Source organism: Taudactylus pleione, unplaced genomic scaffold (assembly GCF_031769625.1).
Source record: "Taudactylus pleione unplaced genomic scaffold, aTauple2 ptg001459l, whole genome shotgun sequence".
NCBI classification, from domain to species: Eukaryota; Metazoa; Chordata; class Amphibia; order Anura; family Myobatrachidae; genus Taudactylus; species Taudactylus pleione.
The window spans coordinates 27,116-45,654 of record NW_028285857.1 but is presented as its reverse complement, the minus strand read 5'-3'; the positions used below and the strand labels follow the sequence as shown (position 1 = coordinate 45,654).

The 18,539-nt window shown below is 43.6% G+C and overlaps 1 protein-coding gene across 1 annotated transcript; it reads right to left on the bottom strand.

Annotated features, from left to right (window-relative positions):
• Positions 1 to 4,462: 4,462 nt before the first annotated feature.
• LOC148442561 (trypsin-like) lies at positions 4,463 to 18,335 on the bottom strand. The gene is made up of 5 exons (XM_088463800.1): positions 18,296 to 18,335; positions 16,103 to 16,259; positions 9,713 to 9,966; positions 4,890 to 5,029; positions 4,463 to 4,627 (listed from the first exon to the last, which is right to left on the bottom strand). Exons 1-5 carry the CDS (start codon positions 18,333 to 18,335, stop codon positions 4,463 to 4,465), a joined length of 756 nt encoding a protein of 251 aa, XP_088319926.1.
• Positions 18,336 to 18,539: the final 204 nt, after the last annotated feature.

The window sequence follows — 18,539 nt, the reverse complement described above, 5'->3', positions numbered from 1 at the left end:
GGAGAGGATAGGAAGGTGAGGGGGAGCGTTTGTGAGGATAGTGTGATGGAGGAGGCCAGGAGTAGGGCAGGAGAGGATAGGGAGGTGAGGGGGAGGGACCCAGTTCGTGAGGATAGTGTGATGGAGGAGGCAAGGAGTAGGGCAGGATAGGAAGGTGATGGGGAGGGACTCAGTTGCTGAGGATAGTGTGATGGAGGAGGCCAGGAGTAGGGCAGGAGAGAAAGGTGAGGGGAGGGGTTTTTGAGGATAGTGTGATGGAGGCTGCCAGGAGTAGGGCAAGAGAGGATAGGAAGGTGAGGGGGAGGGACCCAGTTGGTGAGGATAGTTTGATGTAGGAGGTCAGGAGAGGATAGGAAGGTGAGGGGGAGGATTGGTGAGGATAGTGTGATGAAGGAGGCCAGGAGTAGGGCAGGAAAGGACAGGAAGGTGCGGGGGAGGGTTCGTGACGATAGTGTGATGGAGGAGGCCAGGAGTAGGGCAGGGGAGGAAGGTGAGGGGGAGGGTTGGTGAGGATAGTGTGATGGAGGCTCCCAGGAGTAGGGCAGGAGAGCTTAGGAAGGTGAGGGGGAGGGACCCAGTTGGTGAGGATAGTGTGATGGAGGAGGCCAGGAGAGGATAGGAAGGGGAGGGTTGGTGAGGATAGTGTGATGGAGGAGGCCAGGAGAGGATAGGAAGGTGAGGGGGAGAGTTGGTGAGGATAGTGTGATAGAGGAGGTCAGGAGTAGGGCAGGATAGGATAGGGAGGTGAGGGGGAGGGTTGGTGAGGATAGTGTGATGGAGGAGGCCAGGAGTAGGGCATGAGAGGAAAGGAAGGTGAGGGGGAGGGTTGGTGAGGATAGTGTGATAGAGGAGGCCGGGAGTAGGGCAGGAGAGGATAGGAATGTGAGTGGGAGGGTTGGTGAGGATATTGTGATAGCGGAGGCCAGGAGTAGGGCAGGAGAGGATATGAAGGTAAGGGGGAGGGTTGGTGAGGATAGTGTGATGGAGGAGGCCAGGAGTAGGGCAGGAGATGATAGGAAGGAGTGGGGGAGGGACCCAGTTGGTGGGGATAGTGTGATGGAGGGGGAGGGTTTGTGAGGATAGTCTGATGGAGGAGGTGAGGAGAAGGGCAGGAGAGGATAGGAAGGTGAGGGGAAGGGACCCAGTTGGTGAGGATAGTGTGATGGAGGAGACCAGGAGAGGATAGGAAGGTGAGAGGGATGGTTGGTGAGGATAGTGTGATGGAGGCTGCCAGGAGTAGGGTGGGAGAGAATAGGAAGGTGAGGGGGAGGGACCCAGTTGGTGAGGATAGTGTGATGGAGGAGACCAGGAGAGGATAGGAAGGTGAGGGTTAGGGTTGGTGAGGATTTTGTGATGGAGGAGGCCAGGAGTAGGGCAGGATAGAAAGGTGAGGGGGAGGATTGGTGAGGATAGTTTGATGGAGGAGGCCAGGAGTAGGGCAGGGGAGGATAAGGAGGTGAGGGGTAGGGACCCAGTTGGTGAGGATAGTGTGATGGAGGAGGCAAGGAGTAGGGCAGGAGAGGATAGGAAGGTGAGGGGGAGGGTTGGTGAGGATAGTGTGATGGAGGAGGCCAGGAGTAGGGCAGGAGAGGATAGGAAGATGTCGGGGAGGGACCCTGTTGGTGGGGATAGTGTGATGGAGGAGGCCAGGAGTAGGGCAGGAGAAAAAGGTGAGAGGGAGGGTTAGTGAGGATAGTTTGATGGAGGAGGCCAGGAGTAGGGCAGGAGAGGATAGGAAGGTGAGGGGGAGGGTTGGTGAGGATAGTGTGATGGAGGAGGCCAGGAGTAGGGCAGGAGAGGATAGGAAGGTGAGGGGGAGGGACCCAGTTGGTGGGGATAGTGTGATGGAGGAGGTCAGGACTCAGATTCTGGAGAGGAGTCTCAACCTGGAAAAACTGTGCATTATTAAGCTCCTTGTAGTCTAACTTTGAGATGTTATTTAGTTGCTGGGCCCAACACACAGGCAACAAATGATGCAGCAAATTGTAATGGACATTTTAAAGTACCAGTGTGTGATGTGTTTTTCAGACATCTGATGTTGTTTCAAATCCAAGATGGCCCTGGAAGGTGCTCTGCACACAGCATTGGAGGAAGGTCACTTGTGGAGGTGGATTATAATGAGTATGAGGATCGGGTTAAGGGAATTATACTGCAGGAACTGATGTCACAAGGTGTGTCTTTTTTTATAGGCATAAGAATTAAGTTTCTACCAATAGAATAGTGTTTTATAATGAGTGTCTGTGGATTACAGTACATGTGGATTGTTTTGGGCAATAAGAGCACATAAGGAAGAATTTTTGCCAATTTGGTATGAGATTTTTGAAGGTGATTTTGAAGTGCACATTCCAAATCGACCATTATTACACTCTTAAAAATCGGCCCACATGTGGTCGATATTTGGTGGGTGGTTGATTTTGGTTTCCATTCGGTTTTATAGTCCCGATTTGTAAGTCACCCAGGAAATCACCCATAAATACAACAAAAAGCCAAAATCGATCTTTAGTCAAAATACTCCTAGCGCCTGTATGCCATCTGGTGTGAGATGCCAGGCACGACTGAGTCGCTCTGCGGTAGGCTTGCCTACCCTCTCGATTTTGCAGGGAGCCTACCGAATATCGGCATTGTGAAGAGGGTCGGAGTCACGATGATGCGATCACATGACCCTGCCCCGGTCCCTCCTCCAATGTGACATCATTACCCGTTCACGCCCCCCGCTATGCGCAGACATTCAGCTCCCTCCCGGAAGGAGCTGAATGTTGGCAAGTATGCTCTGAGCGGTGTAGCGTACCATCTTTTCTTTATATTTGTGTCTTATTTGCATTATGGATGCAGCGACACACCACCCACAGCGAATTAGAGACGCCGGGCTGCATAGGAGTTTTAAACTAAAGGGCAAAATCGCAGATGAAGCGCGACGGAACGTGACACTTCCAGTTTTTTTATTTATAAAAATTAGATGCACATTTTGAGCGAGAAAGACGCTCACCAAGGCCAAAGGGCCCCGTAACCTTCTGCGCCAAGAAAGGCTGTTTGGTTGGGGGACGGGGGCTGAAGCCACAGGGTATGAGGAGGGACACATCTGTAGACCTAAAATAAATGGATACACATTTTGTACTTCAGAATATGTTTTTTTATTGTGCTCAGCTGCTGCTTATGAGAACATTCTTTTTATGGTTTTAATTAAAAGCTATTTCATTTGCATCTACTTAGCATAATTAATCAAACTTTATTGGTACAGGGCAAAAAAACGAAGAAAAATAGGCGCTAATATAAGAATAATAAGACTGTAAATGTGGTTATGTTACAGTTACGCAGCATCTAATAAAGACAAACCTGTATTAGATGATTAAATAAATATCAAAATAAAGAAAGGTAAAAAATTGCCATATGAGCACAAGATTAGATTTACAATAATATTACTATAGTAATTTATTACATTTATTTATTGATATAGGGGAAGGTCGGAATTATAGAAGTAGTGTTAATCGGAAGACTGTGACGCAGATGCAGTTATTTGCGAGACTTAGCGCATAGCTGCAACTCTGACCTGAGCTATACAATTACTTCCACTACCCCACGGCATAGGCCGGGGCTGCACTTAGCATGGATTTTACTTTGCACCATTTGGGGCTTATCACTTGGGGTAATTCCATAGCTCTGTGCACATAACCCAGGAGCTATGAGTTTAGGAGAGTAATACCCCTTTTACACCGGAGCTAAAACCCAGGTTATTGCAGGGGTAACCCGGGCAGCTCCCTGGTGTAAAAGGGGAGAGGGATGGATTCCTGTGTCGAGTGACCCGGCAATCCAACCCAGGTAACTAGCAGGGTATAACACGGGCGTAGCCCGTGAAACCCTGCTGTGAGAACAGCGCACTCCGGGTCACGATGACCTGGAGTGCGCTGCTAGCCGGCCGATTGGTCCAGCTTCAGTGGCGCTTGGAGATGACGTCATCTCCAAGCGACCACTTTCACTCCGCAAAAGCCGGGTCTATGCAGACCCGACTGCGGTGTGAGCGGCACTGACTCGGGAATATCCCGAATCGGCGCTGGCAAAATTCTGGGTCTGATCCGGATAGGAACTTTGTTCCAACTCTGGGTCAGACCCGGAATTTAGGTGGAAAAGGGGTATTAGTTACAGGGTTACTGTGCGTAGAAACCTGTGAAATAATTGAATAGCTCTGGGCGTTAAATCCGGGAGGTGCAGCTACATAGTAACTCCTGCAGCTAATTGTATCTGTCCCTAGATGGCCAATATTTGTCACAATTCTTTTCTCCTAAACATTTAAGAGGTGTGATATAGGAAGAGCTATAACAGGTGCAGGGTTACACTAATCAGCAGATTCTTCTACGCAGAGTTCTAATGACAGTAAGTTTGTAATACTTTAATTTCAAGATCATGTAGCATGGATGGAACTTTGCCAACGTTTTGACATCCGCTGTGACTATGACAGGAGTCTCCATTAGGGTAGGCAGTCGCCATTTGCAATTGTGTCTTGAATCCAGTTCAGGTAGTTACACACTTTAGTGTATATTCCCGGACGATTGGCCACAGCACAGGGAACATTGCCCCAGGAGGTGATACCATACAGTCTAGAGTCACACACCAAGGGTCCGCCAGAGTCTCCCTGTAAGACCATAGCACGTTAGTAACGGCATCAAAACTTTTGGATCATTTAGTTTAAGGGAACGCACCTCGAGCATAAGAGGATTCACAGATAGACAGTAAAAAGGGAGACAATGTCTAGATAGATATCAGATTTTACTCAGTCAATAGGTCGACAGGGACAAAAAGTCGAAACACTAAAGGTGGACATGTAAGAAGAAGCACGTTTCGGACACCCTGGTGTAAGGAATGGAACATGTTGGCGTAGTTCTGGTAACCGTTACCTGACAGGAGTCCTTTCCCCCCTCCGGTACGCCGGCACACTGCATGCTGTCCGTTATATCATCAGTCGGATAAGATTTTTGGCAAAGTGAGTCAGAGACGGTCTCCACAGTCACACACTGCAGCACAGACGGGTAATTCTCTGCAGACAAAGAGGTGAGAGAGCTCCATACTGACAGTGATGTTTTTCTAATATCACATTCAACATCTCAACTAACGGAAGTGAGACGCAGGAGAATGGGCTGGTGCAGAATATAACTGTACTAGGGGGCAGAACAAGTAGCGATGGGGTAATAAAGTAACTTCAGGCAAGGAGAACAGTACTTTGCAGGAGTAAAATGCAGTAAATGGTGCAGCAAGAGATGTAGTACATGGCATTGCAGAGGAATAGTATATGGCAGTGATGAGATGTAGTACATGGCAGTGCAGAGGAATAGTATCTGGCAGTGATGAGATGTAGTACATGGCAGTGCAGAGGAATAGTATCTGGCAGTGATGAGATGTAGTACATGGCAGTGCAGAGGAATAGTATCTGGCAGTGATGAGATGTAGTACATGGCAGTGCAGAGGAATAGTATCTGGCAGTGATGAGATGTAGTACATGTCAGTGCAGTGGAATAGTATCTGGCAGTGATGAGATGTAGTACATGGCAGTGCAGAGGAATAGTATATGGCAGTGATAAGATGTAGTACATGGCAGTGCAGAGGAATAGTATCTGGCAGTGATGAGATGTAGTACATGGCAGTGCAGAGGAATAGTATCAGGAAGTGATGAGATGTCGTACATGGCAGTGCAGAGGAATAGTATATGGCAGTGATGAGATGTAGTACATGGCAGTGCAGAGGAATAGTATCTGGCAGTGATGAGATGTAGTACATGGCAGTGCAGAGGAATAGTATATGGCAGTGATGAGATGTAGTACATGGCAGTGCAGAGGAATAGTATCTGACAGTGATGAGATGTAGTACATGGCAGTGCAGAGGAATAGTATCTGGCAGTGATGAGATGTAGTACATGGCAGTGCAGAGGAATAGTATCAGGAAGTGATGAGATGTAGTACATGGCAGAGCAGAGGAATAGTATATGGCAGTGATGAGATGTAGTACATGGCAGTGCAGAGGTTTAGTATATGGCAGTGATGAGATGTAGTACATGGCAGTGCAGAGGATTAGTATCTGGCAGTGATGAGATGTAGTACATTGCAGTGCAGAGAAATAGTATCTGGCAGTGATGAGATGTAGTACATGGCAGTGCAGAGGAATAGTATCTGGCAGTATAGAGATGTAGTACATGGCAGTGCAGAGGAATAGTATCTCGCAGTGATGAGATGTAGTACATGGCAGTGCAGAGGAATAGTATCTGGCAGTGATGAGATGTAGTACATGGCAGTGCAGAGGAATAGTATCAGGAAGTGATGAGATGTAGTACATGGCAGTGCAGAGGAATAGTATCTGGCAGTATAGAGATGTAGTACATGGCAGTGCAGAGGAATAGTATCAGGAAGTGATGAGATGTAGTACATGGCAGTGCAGAGGAATAGTATATGGCAGTGATGAGATGTAGTACATGGCAGTGCAGAGGAATAGTATCTGGCAGTGATGAGGTGTAGTACATGGCAGTGCAGAGGAATAGTATCTGGCAGTGATGAGATGTAGTACATGGCAGTGCAGAGGAATACTGTTTGGCAGTGATGAGATGTAGTACATGGCAGTGCAGAGGAATAGTATCTGGCAGTGATGAGATGTAGTACATGGCAGTGCAGAGGAATAGTATCTGGCAGTGATGAGATGTAGTACATGGCAGTGCAGAGGAATAGTATCTGGCAGTGATGAGATGTAGTACATGGCAGTGCAGAGGAATAGTATATGGCAGTGATGAGATGTAGTACATGGCAGTGCAGAGGAATAGTATCTGGCAGTGATGAGGTGTAGTACATGGCAGTGCAGAGGAATAGTATCAGGAAGTGATGAGATGTAGTACATGGCAGAGCAGAGGAATAGTATATGGCAGTGATGAGATGTAGTACATGGCAGTGCAGAGGTTTAGTATCTGGCAGTGATGAGATGTAGTACATGGTAGTGCAGAGGAATAGTATCTGGCATTGATGATATGTAGTACATGTCAGTGCAGAGGAATAGTATCTGGCAGTGATGAGATGTAGTACATGTCAGTGCAGAGGAATAGTATCTGGCAGTGATGAGATGTAGTACATGGCAGTGCAGAGGAATAGTATCTGGCAGTGATGAGATGTAGTACATGGCAGTGCAGAGGAATAGTATCAGGAAGTGATGAAATGTAGTACATGTCAGTGCAGAGGAATAGTATATGGCAGTGATGAGATGTAGTACATGGCAGTGCAGAGGAATAGTATATGGCAGTGATGAGATGTAGTACATGGCAGTGGAGAGGAATAGTATCAGGAAGTGATGAGATGTAGTACATGGCAGTGCAGAGGAATAGTATCTGGCACTGATGAGATGTAGTACATGGCAGTGCAGAGGAATAGTATATGGCAGTGATGAGGATTAGTACATGGCAGTGCAGAGGAATAGTATATGGCAGTGATGAGATGTAGTACATGGCAGTGCAGAGGAATAGTATCTGGCAGTGATGAGGTATAGTACATGTCAGTGCAGAGGAATAGTATCTGGCAGTGATGAGATGTAGTACATGGCAGTGCAGAGGAATAGTATATGGCAGTGATGAGATGTAGTACATGGCAGTGCAGAGGAATAGTATTTGGCAGTGATGAGATGTAGTACATGGCAGTGCAGAGGAATAGTATATGGCAGTGATGAGATGTAGTACATGGCAGTGCAGAGGAATAGTATCTGGCAGTGATGAGATGTAGTACATGGCAGTGCAGAGGAATAGTATCTGGCAGTGATGAGATGTAGTACATGGCAGAGCAGAGGAATAGTATATGGCAGTGATGTGATGTAGTACATGGCAGTGATGATATTGGGCTGAACCAGCAGGGAGGCTTTTGCTATAGAGGAGATACACTGCATCGTGTTACCCTTCATAACGCAAAACTTGTACTAAACTAATCAGTCCATGGCTAGAAAGTGGGGACCCAAATCCTTAGGGTTGGTCATGGATTTAGGAGGGGACATCAGACAATAATGTAAACAGAATTTTAACAGGTTCATTGCTATTATTTCTAAGAAGCCTGCACAGATCTTAATGATCTGTGCAGTGCTTCTCCAAATCTCAGGCAGGTCTATTGTTTGGGAGAGTTAGCTCTGTATTTTTTGTTGGTTTAAAACCTACCTTAAGCAAGTTTCCATTTTCTAAAGTCATCTATGTAAAAATAATCTATTGTTGGTCCTTTGTTCAAACTTGTACTAAAGTTGGGTTTTTTGGACCATTTGTGTTCGGTTTTGACATTAGTAGATCTCCAATTTGCAAAACCAACAGGAAATCACCCAAAAACACCTGATTAATCTTCATCACCTCAGAGCTGGTACAAATTTCAAGTATCTTTGACAAATCCAAATTGCTGTACTCCTTTTTATATTTACAGAGACACAACTCCTAATATGAGCCTCCTCTCTCGAATTGTTAATCATATTTCTCCACAAAACAATGTCCTGTTTTCCAACTGCTCCAAACCTGCTACCTTACAGCTGTTCCTACTCTATATTAGCAAGACGGAGGCTCAGTACTCCTCCCATCGGCCTGTGCAAATTTCTCACCTTTCATAAATGACGCCATCTTACTGAATAAAACCATGCACTTTGGAGGACATCTATGAAGGGTAAGTGCTATTAGAGGTGTGTTCAGGTCCGGCATACAATTCCCCCTCCCCACCTCACAAGTGGCACACTTCTCCCTCAGAGCTTACACCATCACCCCTTCTGAATCTGGGGTTGGAGACAGGATTTACTGCTCCTCAATCTGGGACTATAACACTGGGCAGTGATGGCATGGGCACGCGCCACACTGCCAGCGTAACACAGACAATGAATAAGATAAGCAGACAGCTTCTCGAGTAAAATGCTACTGGCTCCCTCTCCCCCATGTCAGCAACCAGCCCTCATTGTGGAGGTGATGCGGGAACATTAAAGCCCTTATTCAGCGTCCTAGGCACCCCTAAACCACTGGACCCCAATGCAAGCACCTAGGTAGCTCCAACTATGCTGTCACCAAGAAGGATTTTTGCACTAGGGGGTTTACTTACTAAAGTGAGAGTTTTTAGAGATGTTGCCCATAGCAACCAATCAGATTCTAGTTATTATCTTCTAGAAGGTGCTAGTTGTATGTTAGGTAGAATCTGATTGGTTGTTATGGACAAAATCTCCACTTTTAAAACCTGTCATTTTAGTAAATTTACCCCTCGGTCTCAGCAGTTTTGACCATAACAAATGACCTGAAGTAAGTGCCCTCATTCTATCTGTAACATCAGAAAGAAGACATCTATTCTTTATAGAAAGATAATTCTGTGCTAATTTATACATAGATTAGGGATATAAATTACTCGCTATTAAAATGATTAAGCACAATGGGGAGATAGGTAACAACCCCACTTTAGTACATCTCCCAAAATATTCTTTATTGCACTATAACCTTTATGTGTAATTTAGTTTTTTTCACAGCAACCTCTCTCCATCCCCCTAAAGAAGAAACATTGGACGTTCTTATGTTGGTGTCCCCTACAGTTCCCTTTCTGCTCCCCCTAGGTTTGGTGAATGATGTTTATTTGTTATTTCCCAATGTGTGTCAGAGCTCCTGCTGCTTTTCTAACACATTGCTTTATTTTCCTGTCCTATTTCTGTGCTTTTCAGAAATGCCATTACATTTTCAGTAGATTTATATTATCACCTTCTGGGCTGGTGGTGGTCCCCCATCCTGACACGAGGCAGCTGGTCCCGGCGGAGGGTGGAGGGCAGCCAATGGTGATAGTTTGGACGTAGGCGTTCAGGCTGGCTGGAGAGGCCAATTTTAGCAGCATGATGTCATTGTCAAACGAAACACTGTTAAATCCTTTATGAGGACATATTTTATCAGCGTAGGTGAACTGCTCTCTTCCATCATAAGACTCTAAGTTGTGTTCCCCCAGGCGAATCTGAAGACTCCTAAATCAAATGATAGAAAGCCATGAAGTTTCCACAGTGTTTCCAGGCTGCCAAAATGTATAACATTGTTAGTATTCCAATGGCCAAAATTGTCATTTAAAATAATGTTTCTTAAAAAACATGTGGCGTTTAATTTCAGGAATAATCGTCAGAAATGATTCCGTACAAGTATATATATATATATATAAATAATATTGTATTCAAATGTTATTTGGTTCGTGTGTCCTCTATATGACCTGTGTAGTACAGATTTGGGAAGAAGGAACAGTTATGTCTTTCTAAAACAGGAATTTGAGATAACCGTCTCTGATCTCTACAGGCCATAAAGTTTGGGGAGGAGATGGAACCTTTATTTTCAGATGGTCAGACTCAGTCAAGCCAGATCACAGGGTATAAATCATTTTAGGATGGGTGAGGGCAGGGATGTATGGTATGTTACCTGCTGACTGGTTTCTAAATCCCCATCCACCCTGTTTCAATACCCCTACCTCCTATAGACAATGATGTGAAATGGTGTGTCCGATATCTTAATGCCCAGTGTACAGCAAAGGAAGAGTTAGAAACTCCAAGGGTGGGGGCTAGTGCAGCTGTGAGGGTATAACTGTGCTTCTCCCTCAGTGATGGGGGTTCTTGTGCCCAAGGAGAGTCCTGACGACTGGCCTGGACCCAATGCTCCTGTGTCTCCTTCACAACAGGGTCTAAGAGGTGTAAAGACTCTGGGTTTTCTATCATTTTTATTCCTTTTATTTTCTGAAATTTATGATATATTTGCATTGTCCATATTTGTATTACCTTTTTCTGTAATCAATATTTTTCGGATCAAAAACATTCTTAATCCAGTGTATTCTCCGTGTCCTTGTCGAATTCACAAGCCTGTGAGGTCAAAGCTACGTACCTATATGTAAGTGAGTGTGCAATATTGAGATTTGAGGGGAGAACCTGACGACTCCTGTGAACTTCGTTGGTGGTGGCAGTACCGTGTTAGACTAACCGCACGTGCTAAGGTAACCATAAGTCACTGGTGGCGATTCTCAGATTGAGGTATCTGGAGAATCATCCGGCTGGTCGTGACATTTATTTACTTATTTATTAAAATAACAACAAACTGAATACATACAATAGTAACAATGTTTCTTTAGATGCCATTTATGCCTGATTTAGAGATTGACATAATGACAATGTTAAACGCAGTGAAGACATTTTTTGCCACTGGTTACCGAGCGCGGAGAGGATTTATTCGCAAAGTGAGTGACAGGTAGCGCACATTTGGTAGAGGTAATGGGGGGGTGAGAAAATTGCAGACATGTCGGCACCCTTACCCGGGAGGGCTCATGTGGGCCTCTGACAATTTGTTGGCAGTTGCAGAGGCTGTCGGAGTGTGATGCGCGACCAATGTTTCTGCATTTGTACGCAAGTCCGCAGGTATGGAATCGCAATCCTGAATCGGACCCAAAGAGCAAACAAGCGCCCTATTCATCCCCTTTACACCAAGCTCTGTATATTACACAGACAGAACTTTCACTCTGCTGCTACCTGCGGGGAAGATACAGTAACAGATGTACAGGAAAATATGTCAGCATCTGTGCCCTGAGCGTCTATCACGCTCATAACCAATGTGATTCATACATGAGGTTATAATATAAGGCCTTACAATTATACCTGAGATTATATAAAGCCTTACAATTATACATGAGATTATTATATAAAACCTTACAATTATACATGAGATTATTATATAAAGCCTTACAATTATACCTGAGATTATATAAAACCTTACAATTATACATGAGACTATAATATAAGGCTTTACAATTATACCTGAGATTATATAAAGCCTTACAATTATACATGAGATTATTATATAAAGCCTTACAATTATACATGAGATTATAATATAAGGCCTTACAATTATACATGAGATTATTATATAAAGCCTTACAATTATACATGAGATTATAATATAAGGCCTTACAATTATACATGAGATTATATAAAGCCTTACAATTATACATGAGATTATATAAAGCTTTACAATTATACATGAGATTATAATATAAGGCTTTACAATTATACATGAGATTATAATATAAGGCCTTACAATTATACATGAGATTATAATATAAGGCCTTACAATTATACATGAGATTATTATATAAAGCCTTACAATTATACATGAGATTATAATATAAGGCCTTACAATTATACATGAGATTATATAAAGCCTTACAATTATACATGAGATTATAATATAAAGCTTTACAATTATACATGAGATTATAATATAAGGCCTTACAATTATACATGAGATTATTATATAAAGCCTTACAATTATACATGAGATTATAATATAAGGCCTTACAATTATACATGAGATTATATAAAGCCTTACAATTATACATGAGATTATAATATAAGGCCTTACAATTATACATGAGATTATATAAAGCCTTACAATTATACATGAGATTATATAAAGCTTTACAATTATACCTGAGATTATAATATAAAGCCTTACAATTATACCTGAGATTATAATATAAAGCCTTACAATTATACATGAGATTATTATATAAAGCCTTACAATTATACATGACCTTATAATATAAAGCTTTACAATTATACATGAGATTATAATATAAGGCATTACAATTATACATGAGATTATATAAAACCTTACAATTTACCATGAGATTATTATATAAAGCCTTACAATTATACATGAGATTATATAAATCCTTACAATTATACATGAGATAATATAAATCATATACAATTACAGTATACATGAGATTATAAAAAGTTTTACAATTATACCTGAGATTATTATATAAAGCTTTACAATTATAAATGAGATTATTATATAAAGCCTTACAATTATAAATGAGATTATTATATAAAGCCTTACAATTATACATGAGATTATTATATAAAGCCTTACAATTATACATGAGATTATTATATAAAGCCTTACAATTTACCATGAGATTACTATATAAAGCCTTACAATTTACCATGAGATTATTATATAAAGCCTTACAATTATACATGAGATTATTATATAAAGCCTTACAATTATACATGAGATTATTATATAAAGCCTTACAATTTACCATGAGATTATTATATAAAGCCTTACAATTTACCATGAGATTACTATATAAAGCCTTACAATTTACCATGAGATTATTATATAAAGCCTTACAATTATACATGAGATTATTATATAAAGCCTTACAATTATACATGAGACTATATAAAGCCTTACAATTATACATAAGATTATTATATAAAGCCTTACAATTATACATGAGATTATTATATAAAGCCTTACAATTATACATGAGATTATTATGTAAAGCCTTACAATTATACATGAGATTATTATATAAAGCCTTACAATTTACCATGAGATTATTATATAAAGCCTTACAATTATACATGAGACTATATAAAGCCTTACAATTATACATGAGATTATTATATAAAGCCTTACAATTTACCATGAGATTATTATATAAAGCCTTAAAATTATACATGAGAATATTATATAAGGCTTTACAATTATACATGAGATTATTATATAAAGCCTTACAATTATACATGAGATTATTATATAAAGCCTTACAATTATACATTAGATTATTATATAAGGCCTTACAATTATACCTGAGATTATATGGGGTTTTTATATAAAGCCTTATAATTTACCATGAGAATATTAAAACCTTACAATTTAGCACGGGGTTATTATATAAGGCCTTACAATTTACCTTCATGATTCCTATCTGACAATGTATACTGCATTAGTGGTCCCTCAAGATAGTTTCTCTTTATTTCACTTTAACAGTGTGATGGATAGCAGCATTATTAATTAGGGGTATATTTACCAATATCTGGGATTTGGTCCCATTAATTATAATTCCTTATTGCCACATATCTCTGCAATAAGAAATGATGTATCGTCGTAATTTACCAAATATCCAATGCTGGACAGGGGGATCTGATAATGAAATATGCGTCTCATCAGGCTGCTCATGTACCAGCAAGTAGAGACATTTTCACAATAAAGTAAATTAGCAGCCCCCATAGAGAGAATCGCGGCTGTTTAGGCAAAACAATGGAGGTGCTGTAGCAGGCACCAGAGATATCCGCCGCTGTCCCCCCTTCTCAAATACTGGAGAAAGTTTTTCAGTGGATTTTCCACAATATTACTTTGATAAATATGCCCCTTACTCTGAGTTTTTACTGACACTGCACCGCCCTAGTGGAGCCCTCAGGAACTGCATGCTGAGATTGTTGTTTCTAGGACATAATGCCATTACACTTTTTTCAATTCCAGGATTGTGGCCTCTAGTTGGTCTGCAGTAATAACTCCTCCTGCCTTCAGAGAATCCTAGCAGTGCAAGTTTTCCAAGTCTCTTCACAGAATAACACGTGATATAATTGGTACCAACCCGGGGCGTCTTAAGAGAGGAGGGGGCCCGTGTGCATTTCCCATCAAGGGCCCCTGCCTCTCACTCCAGCGGCCGGCCACCGCATCATCAGTAGACTCTGGGCACTAGAGTGTGCCCAGAGTGTACTGCGCATGTTCACAGTCTCCATTATCCTGGCGATCTCACAGTGCATGCGCAAATCACTGGAAAAATGCCTGCAGCGGCCATTTTCTGGTGGTTTGAGCAGCGTAAGAGACCCGACGTGGGACCTCAGAGAAGTAAGTTTTAAACAATATGGGGACCGGTTGTGTTGCTGCGGGCCCCTCCTGTACCCAGGGGCCCATGTACACTGCGCACCCTGCACCCATTAAAGATATGCCCCTGGTACCAACTGTGGATCAATTAAAATGTGTCAGTTAGTAATGACTACACCTGTGCTCCAGCAAGGAGTATGGAAAACGTGCACGGTTAGGGTACTCTGAGGACTGGATTAATATGATCTGGGGATACGGGGAGGATATGAAATACCAGCGGCTCAGTAGCTGCCGATTCAATCCCCACAGTGGCAGCCCGAACAGTCCGAATCACTATGGTGGCTGTAAGTATTGTGTCACTACCACTCTACCCCCCGATAACCCTCCCTTAGTGGTGCCTATCCCTATCCTTCCTGGGGTCTGCCTAACCCTAACCCAACCCCTGGTGGTGCGTAACCATAAGCCCCCCTTCCCGCACCCTAAACCTAACCCTCCCGGGGGGTGGTAACCCTAACCTCCCCTCCCTGCACCCTGACCTTAGCCCTCCCAGAGGGGGTGCCTACCCATAAATCCCCCCGGGGGTGGCTAAACCTAACCTCCCCTGAGGCTAAGACTTACCTGGCTGCACCGTCTTACGATCGGGCTGCTGACACCAGTATCCTGACCCTTAAGGGCTTTGTGGCATCGGTATTTTGCTGGGCGGTGGGATTCGGGCGGTGGCATATCAATGCCCGGCATCTCGTCTGTTCCTGTTCTCTTCATATATAGGAGTGAGTTTGGGAGCAGAGACTTACAGTATTGGGAATGTTATTCACTTCTTCATCAGATATTTGAAGAACAGCATTCTGTCAATGACAGCTGGGGGAGCGGAGAGGGGGGGCTGGTCATTTGAGGGGGACCCCCAGGTGATTTATTTTTTTTTTCACCATAACTGGGAGTACAACTTTAATATACATTGTGCATAACATACAGTACATGTGATACAGAATGCCCCATGGCTGTATAATTGCCATATCATGAAACCTAAGGTGTAAATGGTGATTTATACCACCAGCAAACTCACTGTAATATCCTGAGCCACAAAGCAAAAGACAAAATGATGTTCAGGTAATGGAGTAACGGGTTAGTAGATTGCCATGAATGAGAATGGAGAGTTGGTGATTGTGTCGGTGATTGAGGAGCTGGGATGGGGAGCTGGGATGGGGAGCTGGGATGGGGAGCTGGGATGAGGAGCTGGGATGGTGAACTGGGATGGGGAGCTGGGATGGGGAGCTGGGATGGGGAGCCGGGATGGGGAGCCGGGATGGGGAGCCGGGATGGGGAGCCGGGATGGGGAGCCGGGATGGGGAGCCGGGATGGGGAGCCGGGATGGGGAGCTGGGATGGGGAGCTGGGATGGGGAGCTGGGATGGGGAGCGTTCTGCTCTATAACACTGAGAGTAACACTTACGAGAGCTGACAGTGCGCAGCCGTTAAGACCCAGTTTTCATCTATCAAGACTCCACCACAGACGTGCCGGCTGAAGTGCTGGAGGGTGACTTGCCACGGCTGAGAGTTTGCCACACACTCAGCACCACCAATAATTCGGTTAGAACTTTGCCCTTTAACTGGGAGATAAAGAGAATTCAACAAACTGGAGGAAGCACAAATTTAAAAACAGCTTTCAAGATAGAACTCAGTGATATAAAAAACATTAGTGTTATTAGATTTACTGTAATTGTGACAATGACGTGCCGTACTTCTACCAGTACAAGAAAATATTGTAGTATTTGCTAAGCATTGGCATGAAAACACGGCGCGTTTTACATGTAATATTATTGCTGTCTTAAATCCCGAAGCCAAAACCGCTGAACATTTCTTCCATTAACCTCCATAAGGTAGAGCACTGATTACAGCTGCGGTAAAGTAGAGCACTGATTACAGCTGGGGTAAGGTAGAGCACTGATTACAGCTGGGGTAAGGTAGAGCACTGATTACAGCTGGGGTAAGCTAGAGCACTGAGTACAGCTGCGGGAAGGTAGAGCACTGATTACAGCTGAGGTAAGGTAGAGCGCTGATTACAGCTGCTGTAAGGTAGAGCACTGATTACAGATGCGGGAAGGTAGAGCACTGATTACAGCTGGGGTAAGGTAGAGCACTGGTTACAGCTGGGGTAAGGTAGAGCGCTGGTTACAGCTGGGGTAAGGCAGAGCGCTGATTACAGCTGGGGTAAGGCAGAGCGCTAATTACAGCTGCGGTAAGGTAGAGCGCTGATTACAGTTGGGGTAAGGTAGGGCACTGATTACAGCTGGGGTAAGGTAGAGCACTGATTACAGCTGGGATAAGGTAGAGCACTGATTACAGCTGTGGTAAGGTAAAGCACTGATTACAGCTGGGGTAAGGTAGAGCGCTGATTACAGCTGGGGTAAGGTAGAGCACTGACTACAGCTGGGGTAAGGTAGAGCTCTGATTACAGCTGGGGTAAGGTTGAGCGCTGATTACAGCTGCGGTAAGGTAGAGCACTGATTACAGCTGCGGTAAGGTAGAGCACTGATTACAGCTGGGGTAAGGTAGAGCACTGATTACAGCTGGTGTAAGGTAGAGCACTGATTACAGCCGGGGTAAGGTAGAGCACTGATTACAGCCGCGGTAAGGTAGAGTACTGATTACAGCTGCGGTAAGGTAGAGCACTGATTACAGCTGGGGTAAGGTAGAGCGCTGATTACAGCTGGGGTAAGGTAGAGCGCTGATTACAGCTGGGGTAAGGTAGAGTGCTGATTACAGTTGCGGTAAGGTAGAGCACTGATTACAGCTGCGGTAAGGTAGAGCACTGATTACAGCTGCGGTAAGGTAGAGCACTGATTACAGCTGCGGTAAGGTAGAGCACTGATTACAGCTGCGGTAAGGTAGAGCACTGATTACAGCTGCGGTAAGGTAGAGCACTGATTTCAGCTGGGGTAAGGTAGAGCACTGATTACAGCTGCGGTAAGGTAGAGCACTGATTACAGCTGCGGTATGGTAAGTATAGGCAGAGAAATGTATCTATGTCCTGGAAAGCTGTCATCGCAAACATGAGAGCTACTGGAATAGATAGTGATGGGGAGGAGGAATGATGAACTCCTCCGGTAATTAGGTAGAACTCCATGCGAGTTCTAAACCTAATTACCTCCATCGATTTTTTTTTTAGTTATGATGAATAAGCCCCTATATCTCTGCACTTATCCTCTGGTTCATCTGGGTACATACATAATTACATATAAAGAGATAAATCCAGATTTTTAGTGGAAAACCTAGAAACAACCTCTCTCCCGCTCAGCCCCTGATAACGTAACTCTGGTACAGTATGCTGCAGGGGCCCTTCAAAATTATGGGGCTCCTGAAAAAAGGATTCTGATTTGTTGTATTCTGCAAACAGCTCTGTGCTGGCCGCTGCCGTCGGCTCCCACCACCAGACGTCGCCGCCGACATATGACTGGGATAAACAAAATGTATTTTCTGTATAATGCTGCATCCAAATCCTTCTGCTGATATAGAATCCAATCCAGCTAATAACTTTCTACAGGAACTTTCATTTGCTGCCAGTTTATCCTGTTCGGTTCCATTGACAAAATCTATTATATTTTATATAGACATGAAATGAGTTCCTCATAATATATGTACTTACCGGTCGCTCCCAGCAGAGCCACCAGCCACAGCAGGGACATGGCGAGGCGCAATGTCAGCGGGATTTGCAGCTTTCTGAAGTCAGATCTTTTTCCCACAGATGAGATTAAAGTGTAAATTATTAACTCAATATACGTAGTGATGGATTACATGTTATGGGGACAAGGCGTTACACGGCTTACCACATAGCAACGGCTTGTACAGTATTTGTGCAGTATTATATACAGTATATGTGCAGTATTATA

What these genes read in the sequence shown, in the direction of transcription:
- LOC148442561 (XM_088463800.1), bottom strand. Translation starts at nt 18,335, where the DNA reads ATGTCCCTGCTGTGGCTGGTGGCTCTGCTGGGAGCGACCG. An exon ending in GGCTCTGCTGGGAGCGACCG is followed by an intron (nt 16,260 to 18,295) that starts GTAAGTACATAT and finishes TTTATCTCCCAG; the next exon opens with TTAAAGGGCAAAGTTCTAAC. An exon ending in GCTGCGCACTGTCAGCTCTC is followed by an intron (nt 9,967 to 16,102) that starts GTAAGTGTTACT and finishes CATTTGATTTAG; the next exon opens with GAGTCTTCAGATTCGCCTGG.